General features: G+C 47.7%; 1 protein-coding gene across 1 annotated transcript; it reads left to right on the top strand.

Annotated features, from left to right (window-relative positions):
• Positions 1–3353, top strand: LOC126543435 (uncharacterized). Its single transcript, XM_072284685.1, has 2 exons — positions 1–156; positions 2925–3353. The coding sequence occupies exons 1-2, from the start codon at positions 10–12 to the stop codon at positions 3351–3353; spliced, it is 576 nt and encodes a 191-aa protein (XP_072140786.1). The 5' UTR covers positions 1–9.
• The last annotated feature ends 7792 nt before the right edge of the window (positions 3354–11145 follow it).

An 11145-nucleotide genomic window follows, 5' to 3' on the forward strand; every position in this document is an offset into this window, starting at 1 on the left:
GTGGAAAGGATGGTGCGTACGATCAAAGAGTTGTTTGCGAAAGCAGACGATCCTTTTTTGGCTGTTCTGTCGTACAGAGACACTGCAGGCGTCACAGGGTTCAGCCCAGCGCAGCTACTGTTGGGTTGCAGCTTGCGAACCAGGCTTCCCAAGACAGACAGACAGACAGACAAAGAACTTTTATTTTGGTCCTGAGAAGACGATGAGTGTCCCCGTTAGGGGGCAGCGTCTGCGGGCCGCACCCACGACGGAGCCGGGAGGTTGAAACTCTCGGCGATATCGCGGGCTCTCTGGACAGCCCTGAGTTGCTCTTCCTTGGCGGAGCTGGTGACGAGCCGGAGCCAGTCTTCCTCCGAAGAGGGAGACCCTGAGCCCCCGCACAAGTCGAGGCACTGCCAGAGCATGTGCTTAAGAGTGCATCTGGGATGTCCACAGCGCGGACAGCCCGGGTTGATGCCGCCTAGGAACTTTGAGCAAATAAATGGAGACGGATACGTCTCCGTCTGCAGCATTCGCAGGGTGATTGCCTGTGGTCTGTTTAGGTGTGGGTGTGGAAGTGGAAACTTCCGACGCCCTAGTTGATAGTGCTTGCAGACCTCGTTAAAAGTAAGGAGAGGGTCCCTGTGCCATTGCCATTCCCCAGCCTCCGATTGCCCACTTCCGGCGCGGAGGGTGAGATCTCGCGCCTGGGAGTGAGCAAGGTCGTTGGCGTTGGGGACGGCTTCATGAGCATCGCTGCCCATGTGACCGGGGAACCAGATTAAGTGCTTTTTGCCTGTCCAAGATGCTGCAGAGAGAACGCGAGCGGCTTCCTTGCATACCGAGCCTTTCATGAATGCTCTAACGGCAGCTCGCGAGTCTGAGAAGATAGTGGAACGGTTCGTGGTGGCCATGGCGATGGCTACAGCCACCTGTTCGGCTTTGTCGGCGTTCACATTTTTATGCGTAAGCGACGTCAGCAGCTCCCCCCGCAGCGATGTAGCCACCGAAACAAAATGATTGGAAGCAGCGTATTGTGCAGCGTCGACGAAGGCGACGTTGTCCTCAATCTTAGCCGCCAGCCTAAGAATGGCCCTGGCCCTCGCTTTACGTCTGCCGTAATTGTGCTGAGGGTGCATATTTCTAGGTATCTGGGATACTGAATACATTTCTCTGACTTTGACGGGAAGCGCGCACTCCCTCTGTTTGGTGATGCACGAACCTTGACCGATATGCGCTAGTAGCTGTCTGCCGGCTTCCGTGGAAGCCAGTCTTGCAACTTGTGCCATCTGTTGCGCCTCGACTATCTCTTCAAAGGTGTTGTGGACACCTAGCTCCAACAGCCTTTCGGTACTGGTGCTCTGTGGGAGACCCAGTGCCTTTTTTATGCTCTTGCGAATGATTGTTTCTACTCTAGCCGCGTCCCTTCTGCTCCATTTGTGGGCCAGGGCTATATAGTTAATGTGGCTGATTAGGAAGGCGTGGAAGAGTCGCCTAAGATTATCCTCCGATAGCCCCCCTTTTTTGTTGGCCACCCTCGTGATTAACTTTGTCATGGAATCGGCTTTGGTAGCGATGCGCTCTAAGGTGTAGTCATTACTGCCGTCCTCCTCCAGGAACATGCCCAGGATTCTGATTCTGTCTACTACCGGAATGACGGATCCGGTCTCGGTGGTGATAGAGATATTGGGAGGTGTCCCTTTCTTTGCACCGATTGTGGGTCGGTATAGTAGCAGTTCCGATTTCTTAGCCGACAGGCAGAGTCCTGCCTTCGCGAGAAACTCCTGAACGACTGTGATCGCTCTTTGTAATTTTTCTTCGATGTACCCGTCGCTACCTCCCTCGCACCAGACTGTGATGTCGTCGGCGTAGAAGGCGTGACCGACACCCTCAATCTCGGCCAGCTTTTGGGAAAGAGCTCTCATGGATAAGTTAAATAAAAACGGGGAGAGGACTGCCCCTTGCGGGGTGCCTCTGGGTCCGAGATCGAATGTTCTCGAGCCCAGAGCTCCTAGGCGAATAGTGGCTTTTCTATCCTTTAGGAAGGAGCTGATGTACTTGTAGAATTTTTCTCCTAGACCTGCTTCTTTAATCGATTCGAGTATGTGAGAGTGTGTTACCTTGTCGAAGGCCTTTTCTAGGTCCAGTGCCAGGACGGCTCTGGTGTCTCTGGAGGCCTTGTCAATAATCTTGTGTTTTAGAAGCAGCATTACGTCCTGTGTGGACATGGATGGTCTGAATCCAATTTGATTAAACGGAAATAGATTCCTTTCCTCTGTGAATTTAGTGGCCCTATTGAGAATGACGTGCTCGGCGACCTTTCCCACACAGGAAGTGAGTGAAATCGGCCGGAGCGAGCCAAGCTCTAAGGGTTTCCCTGACTTCGGGATGAGGATTACGGTCGCGTTACGCCACTCCAGTGGTACCTCGCCTGTCTCCCAAACCTCGTTGATTTTGTTTGTGAGGAGCTCGATGGCCCCATCATCCAAATTCTTTAAGAGTTTATTTGTGATCCCATTGGGACCCGGTGCTGATCTGCAATTGAGTTCGTATAATACCTCTCTCACCTCCGCGTACGTGAAAGGGGAGCCCAGAGGGTCCGTTTCATTCTCGTGCGTCGCAGAGAGGTAGTTATTGTTTGAGCCGGGTTCGATACAGAGGTACCTCGAGGCCAACTCGTCTGTAATTTGTTTATCGGTCATGCCAGAGTTCTTTAAGTTATGGATGAGCCTATCAATAGTGAGCCTCTGATTGGCTTTGGATTGTTTGTCCCCAAGCAGATGCTTGAGGATGTTCCATTTTGCTCCGCTCCTCATTTGCCCGTCGACGGCGTTGCATACTTCGTCCCATTGTTGCCTAGCGAGGGTTTGGCTATGTTCATCTATTTGCTTATTAAGTTCTGCAATCTTTTTGCGTAGGCGTCTATTTAACTTTTGCTTCCCAAGACAGTAGACTGCCTGGACCCGAAGTGGCCTGCGCCAGACGATGTGAAGTGCCAAGACGAAGAGGTGAGAGGGCGGCAGAAGAAAGACTTCGATCGCCGTCATGCCGTGACCGTACTTCCTCCGCTGCAACCGGGTGATACGGTGTGGGTTCGAGACATCAAGGATACGGCGTCTGTTCTCAGCCCAGCCTCCAAGCCCCGCTCGTACGTCGTCGAAACACCCAACGCGGTGCTTGTGCGTAATAGGATACATCTAGTGCCCTATTTAGACACAACGATGAGCCAGCTCGGAGTGAAAACCGTGAGGGGCACGAAGAGCAGACCACGGCAACAGACGCCACGGCAACCGCAACACCGCAAGTCTCCAAAGATTGTAAAGGCCACAAAAGCCCTTCTGCGTTTCTTGAAGGAAGGACACTGGATTATATGAACGCTTGTGATAGTGAAGATTCCTCTGCGACTGGCTGTGAATGACTGACTATTATTTTTTTCTCTCCTTATCTGTTCTTCCCTTTTCCCCTCCCCAAGTATAGGGTAGCCAACCGGGCATGTCCTGGGTTGACCTCCAAACATTTCTCTCTTCGTTTCTCTCTTTCTCTAAAAAAAGAATAAAAATTAGAGTGCATTAGGTTAGAGTGCATATGGCCAGCATTACCAAATCCTGACTGGGTGCTTAGCGTTGTCGTTGAAAGGAAAAGTACAAAATTATTGCATTCTACCGGTACTAACATGTGGGGCACTGGTTTGGAGGCTAACAAAAAAGCTTTAGAGCAAGTTAAGGTTCGCACAAGGAACGATGCAACGAAAAACTTCATTCGTAACGTTAGGAAATAGGGAGAGAGCGGTGTGGATCAGAGAGAAAGCCGGTTTGCTAGTTGATACTAAGAGAAAAAAAAATGGAGCTGAGCAGGCTATGAAACCCGTAGGGCAGATAGCCGGATTACCATTCGTGTTACAGAATGGGCGCCAAGGAAAGTTAAGTGCAGTCGAGAAGAGCACAAAATTAGGTGGGGTGACGAAATTAAGAAATTTGCAAGCGCGGGTTACAAGTAGCTACCGCAAGACAGGGGTAACTGAATATCTCTGGGAGAGGGCTTTGGCCTGCAACGAAGATAAGGATATTATTATTATTATTATTATTATTATTATTATTATTATTATTATTATTATTATTATTATTATTATTATTATTATTGTGATGACAAATAACGCAGTCGTGATTGGCCAGTACCAGACATGGTGTAAGCAAAGTATACAGTGCGAATTAAAGTAGCCCCAGGCACCAGATGTAGTAGAAACAAACGCCCGATATATTGCGAATTGAAGCGGCCCGATAGCCTGTATTTGCGCTTGCGGTGTCGTCGCCTCGTCTCGCGTCCCATCTACGTTTTGCGCTGTTGACACCAGGATGGAAAACCGACAAACCCAAGCTGCAATTCTAGCGAGATTACCTGGTACCGCATGTAGTGCAAGCAAGCATCAGATATAATGTGAATCCAGGCGGCCCGCGGAGGCGAGTTATGCAGGTGAGCATGAACTCATTGTTCACAATGAACTTGTAGATCCAGTTCACCCTACGTTGATTTCTAGCACTATCTTTCATTTCTAGCGTTTTCTTTTACGGCTTATAGCATTTCACTGATTTTGCTTAGGACCTTGAGGTACGCACGGCACGCATTTATGTATCACAACACTGGTCTTTCTGTGTAGCCTTAAATTTACTGTGTACTTTTTTCTCTTCGGTCGACATTCTTCCTGAAAAAGATTGGACAGATCCCACGCACTGTGTCAAACGATGTTATGTCAACCATTTTGCAGGTAGCTGGCTGTCCAGCATTGTTTAGAGAGAGTGAGAGACAAACTAAGAGGGAAATGTAAGGAGGTTAACCAAGGACGGGCCCGGTCGACTACCCTGCAATTGAGGAGGGGGAAATGGCAAGAATAGACGAAAAGTAAAGCGAAGAAAAACAATAAAGTACCAGTCAATGTGAGCAGATTTGCAGAAGACTGTCACGAGCATTTGTACAGTCCATTCGCCGTCAAGAAGCGCAGAAGGGCCTTTGTGACCTTGTGCATGTAAGAATGCAGAGGCCATGATCCCAGGATCTTTTTCTCGGAGAGCGCTCTATTATCGAGCTGGCCGAATCTAGCTCGTCGAGGATAACGTTGAGCGCCAAGGAATGGGCAGTGGCACAGAAGGTGTCCTAGTGTGCCGTCGCACCCGCACTAATTGTACGCGGCACGGTTGGTCATTCCCATTAGTAGGATTTAGTAGGATTAAATAGGCATTTTTAAATGCGACGCCCAACCGTATGCGACAAAATAAAGTTGTTTCGCGACGGAAGATGCCGGGTGACAGGACAAATAGTGAGTTAGGGTCGAGAGAATGCAAGTGTGAGTTGGTAAAACCCGGCGAATTCCATCGTAAAAGTGCGATGTGGCGAGTACGTGATTAAAGACGCCGCGGAGCATCTGACCTCGAGAGTGGTTAGGCACTCGCTGATGCGTTTGGTGAACAGAGCGCGCCCGTCTACCTGCGCTGTCGTTGCCGACAATTTCGCAGTGGCTTGGCAACCATCGAAATACAGTGCCGCGTACTTTCTCAAGCAATCGGTGATGAGCGTGCCTTATTTCATACGCTAGCTGCTCGTGTAACCTGTGACGTAAGGCAAACCGCACAGTTTGTAGGGCTGCTTACGAATCACAGAAAGTGGCTCAACGATTTGGCAGCTGCTAGTGCACGTGATTGATTGTACCTTGAGCAGCCGCAAGTTCTGCTGCTGTCTACGTGGTATTGTGAGAGTACTTCATGTAGGAAAAAAAATGTAAGAGGCCCTGACGTCAAGTTTTTCAAGTCGGTAGTGCAACCATGTTGGTGTGCCATCTCCCTTTGAACCCCCAGTCAGCTTTGAACTTGCATTGCTACGAGCAGCCGGAAATGGGGACTGCTGATGCCCGTCAGAACAAGACCTACAAAACTTCTGTAACATATTTAGTGAAGCAGACGCGCCCCTGTGTTTTTCGGTTGCACGTTGAAGAAGTCGACGGAGACCCGTGCCGTGATTTCTTCAGTGTGTCTGTTGTCGGCTGACACTCGCACTCACAGACCCAAAACACGGCTTTGAAGTTTTACGCCACACTCCAAAGTCAGCTTGGCTCGCGAACAAAATATGCTGCGAAAAAGACACGGGCGGAAAAAAATCTTATCTGACTTTTCAGAGGCCGAGAGCATCAGCCAGAGCTTCAGGCACGCGGTTGCTATGGAAACGTTGAAGTTTGCAGTACCAGTACCAGTTATCCTTTGCGAAAAAACAGCACGTGACTTTGGCCACACTTTCTCCAACACGTCCGTGCTGGCCAGGGCCTCTCCTACGCTTTCCTTCCTCCATGGAGTACTTAAACTGTAAAGAGACGTCGTCCGATGGAACAGCCATTTCTCCGGTAGAGCTGTTGGAACAGGTGGAATCGTCTATGTAAATGTGCATGCGGTCAAAATGGGGCTTGTTTAGGAGAATCGGAAACAACTGCTTCAGGGTTATCGGTGACAAGGCCTCGTTCTTAGCAATCCCAGAAAGTGAGAGCCACACGTTACCTCGCTGGAGACACTTCAATGCCGATGTTGGGCATTTCGCAAGCTTGAAGCTGGATAAAGTCACGGTGTCTTGTCACATTGTCACAGAATGTAGTCCGTGGTTTTCGCGCCTGCAAACCTGCTAAAAGGTGGAATGGTAGCCGTGAAAAGATTAGAATGGGCGCTCTTAGCGTATCAACAAAAACATGAGTGGTGATCGGATGCTCCTGTGCAATGACAATCGTTGCAGCTGTCGAAGTACAATTCGGGAGGCCAAGGAATGTTCAAAGTGCTTGGGATTGTACCCTCTATGGTGACAGAAGAATAGTTTTTTCATGTGTTGGACAAGACAGGAAGGCTATCGCAGAAATCCCAGACAAAGTGTCGTGTATAGCAATAACATCGAGCGCACAGATGGTCTGGACAATTTTCCAACTACGAATTTAAACAAATTTTTAATACAAGTGAGCTTTTAATGCGTTAGCATTAGGATTGTGAAACTAGAAAAAGGTTATGTGTGGGACGTTCGGCAAGCTGAACACGTGGTAAAGGTAGAGCAGGGTAGGGAGAGGTTACAAGAGCGTGTCTGTATGTATATGTACATAGTCACAATCATTTTGTTGGCTTATGCTTTCTACTAATAAAAAACGGCTCCCTAAGTTTGCTTTGTTGTCCATATATATATATATATATATATATATATATATATATATATATATATATATATATATATATATATATATATATATATATATATATATATATATATATATATTATAACTGACGGACCGCCATCAGTCGCATTGGCTCCTCGAAGAGTCAGGACGTGTGTCGAAGGAGTTCCTGAACAACACTTTGCAATGTGGTGAAAGCGGTTGAAATCCTAAATCCAGGACCTCGAAGCGTGTGACGTAAGGTTAACGCATTTCTCTCGCATTTACTGATAAATCACCACAGAATTTTCTTTTCCAAGTAGGATACATGGGAACTCCAGGTGACCTCGCCACCTATAATAAGGCCTGAGAACCTGTGACTCTTCTTACACGCAATTGACAGGCCATCGATTCACACCGGATAGAGAGACATCCGTTTCCGCGTAAATGCGTCTAGTGAATATTTTTTTTTTATTGTGAGTCCTTGTCGGCGAATATCTAGGGCTGAATTCACCATTCTTTTTTGATCCTAAGTTCACTTGACTATCCACTCAACTTGGTTTATCGCCAACATTCTGTCTTTCTTGTCTTGTCTTGACTTCTCTGTTCAGTTGTCACGTTCTTGCGCTGCGAAATAAGTGTATGTCATCTCTATGTTTTCACTCCGCTTACAACGGATTTCAGAGGACGGGTCGAATTACTGTCCGCAGACGAACCTGGCACGCCTAAGCTGCAAACAATGACGAAGCAGCTCTTCTGCGGCGCCCTTGTGTACCACGTGATTCGCCGCCACTAAGCCACATCGTGCTTATCCCCGGACCGAATCAGCAATCGCAACACTCCGTCGTACTAATCCAGCTCAAGCCAGCCCTAAAAATTCACTTCCGGCATAACCAAAAGGGTGTAAACACAATATAGAATGGCATTTCGAGGTAACGTCACAATCTATGGGGCGAAGCTATCGCTACGGAGAGCCGAACGCGGCGGAGAGGTCAACGATCCCGCTGGCGCTTGCTTTTCCTCTTCCGGTGAACGGATCGCCATCCGGTGAAGCCATTCGCTCTGCTTTACAGTGGCTTAATGGGAAAATATATCCGCACAAGGTTTGTTTCATTTTTTTTAATTAGGTATATGTAAGGAAATGTTCGCGCCGGCAACTGAGGAGCGGCGTCGTGTCTTTACTATTGGGAGTAGGCGGGACGGAGGGGGAGGGGGACAGGAGAAATTATGGGGGTCATTCGAACCCAGCACCGCATTTCTCTTTCTTTCTTTCTTTTTTACGGCCGCCCCCTCCCCTCGGCTATTGCGCTGCTCAGACGTGCAACAAAGCGAGACACACCGTGAAAACAACAGCTTCGTTGAAAAAGACGTTTCTCTTCTAGAGCTGGTTAGAGTACTCGTTAGAGTACTCGTTAGAGTTAGAGTACTGGTTAGAGTTAGAGTACTCTCTTCCATGTTTCTAGCGCTAGCCCTTTAATGGGAGACCGGCGCGACAAGGGTTGTACGTACAGTCGGCCACAAAAGTTGTCGGGGCACGTGATCTTTGCGATAAAATGTTTATTATTGCGGAGCCCGCGCACACATCCTCGCGTTCAATTTTTCAGTTTTTAGTGGCGTTTGCGGCCAGTGATTCATTGTATTCGAAGCGTCATTGATGTAACAGAGCAGAAATTCAGAATTGTCATGGAAACTGTGTCCGGTAAAATTTTGTGAACGACGGTCATTTTGTGAACGACGGAAGGTGGGTTAGAGGAAGAATGTTGCTCAGAAGGTCAGGTCGCGAGTGTCATTTCCCATGAAACACCGACGTTACGTACGCACCTATATTCAAAGATCAAGTTACGGGAAGTCTGTTCGCCGATATCTTAACATCGGACGGGCCAACAAAACCCTGGCTGCTCTCACAAAAGTTTCTTCCGAGCTTTATTAGAAGTTCTATTGTTTTTTTTTTTTTCTTCAAATGCTGCATTGTGTGTAAATTGAATTTTTTATGGCATTTTCTTTCGGAGTTTCATAAACAGATTGGTCCACCGTGCCTTAATTGAAAATATATTTTTGTTTGTCGATTGAAAGTTTTTGGAGTCAGTCAAAATAACTTGTAGGCTAGCCTCACTCTAAAAAAAGTGACCTTAGCTCAATTCCGGGAGAAACGGCGATGTCCCGTATGTTCGACATTAGTTATAATAATTTTAATAGCGTCGTTAAAAGTGGAGAAGAAAAAAACTGAGCAGCGTTTATTGAGGTTCACATTATGAATTGGCCCCGGGACACAATGGCACTGGGTTACACAATATAACCTTTAACACACAAGCACATCTTAAACAAACAACAGGTCAAGCCCTACGCAAGCTGATACGCATGTCTCGTTAGCATACAAGCATTGATTGCGCTAAAATCTTTCAACCTACTTATTAGTCATGGTGTTCCGACTTACAATGTAGCGCCAGTGGGGGCTCTCTGTTCTATGCAGTAAAACGGTAAATCTCGGGAACATGCTCGTACGTTCATAGTAATCTAATAGGCTCATTCAACAGCACACAATTCTGTCAAAATAAAATCTGATTCTGATAAATACCTTTTGATTATCGACTTGTGGTTTTCACACTGTGAACTGACTCAATAACTGGTCCCTCAAATGTGTGTATACTGTGAGCCAATTGGCATTTCTCCCATAGACAAATAAATGTGTACCGAGTGTTAGTCACTTGACGCTTTCTTAAGTTTTGACAATGAAATTCGTATCGAGTGTGAGTCTATTGGCTGTTTCTTAACTATGACCTACGAAATCTCTGCCAAGCGTACTCATTAGGGATTGACGTTGAAATGATGTTATTTAGACTAAAATGAACTTGATGCACAGTCTATTGAAACCCAAGGTACACTATTGTAAGGGTGTTGCGTCCGTCGCACTCCAGAAACAATCGTTCGCGTACTTCGCGTCTGCCCTTAATGTGCGACTGAGCTAAAGACACCCAAAGTCACATTAGATCGCCTGGACTCCTGCCCTTGACGGAGGAGCACATTTTGCGCACACGGAGACATCTTGACCTTACCCAACGCTCCATAAAATCACTTCATCAGATTTTATGGTTATATTTTTATGATCTTATGGTGTTCCAGGGCCCCTTTAAGCTTACCGGTACACGGGACTCTTAGGCCTTGGAGGACGTTCCATGGTAGTTTGTGTGTGTGTGTGAAGGACGGTAAGTGCCTGCAGCGAGGGCAGGTTCGTCAGGCCAAAATCGCTCATTCTTCGCGCGCACAGTCGCACGCTCCTCTCGTGTCACCGCCAAGTATAGCTCTTCGAGACTATTGGCGCGTGCATCACGTGTCGCGTAGCACGTGCGAGAGCACGTGCGCTACGGGGAGCACGTGCTCTCGGCGGACGAATTATAGTCAATATTTGACCCACTGCCTTTCGCGTCGCGTTTCTCTCTGAACACACCTCTCCCCGCGGTCCCTCTCTCGACGAGCATCAAACACCGTCTTCGTCCTCGTGACGTCACTGCATCGACGTTTCACAGCGTGCATTAGCATGAACTCCTGTTTGCATTTTGGCATATTGCTCGTCAACGGCAGGCTGTACGATTGTCAACGTTACTTGACCATGAAGTTTTGACGTGCTTGGTGCATGAACCTAAATATTTCATGATAGTAAGCGTTGCGTGGGACGACACTAAAGGAACTTGTACGCATGACATTTAGTTCTCTAGAACTCAATTAAAGCGCTTGACGAAATATTCGCTTCACATAGATTCGAACGCGTGCCCTGAATCATCATAATTTGTTTCTCTTCTTTATTACATACTGCAGACTGTAGATGCATCCGCCGCAGGGGCTTAGCAGCTATAGTGTTGGCCTGCTAAGCACGAGGTCCCGGGTTCAAATCCCGGTCGAGGCGGCAGCGTTTTGGTAGGGACGAAATGCAAAAACGCCCGTGTCCCGTATTGGGGGCACGTTAGAAGATCCCCTGGTGGCCAATATAAATCCGGAGTCCC

This window comes from Dermacentor andersoni, chromosome 10 (genome assembly GCF_023375885.2).
Source record: "Dermacentor andersoni chromosome 10, qqDerAnde1_hic_scaffold, whole genome shotgun sequence".
Classification (NCBI taxonomy): domain Eukaryota; kingdom Metazoa; phylum Arthropoda; class Arachnida; order Ixodida; family Ixodidae; genus Dermacentor; species Dermacentor andersoni.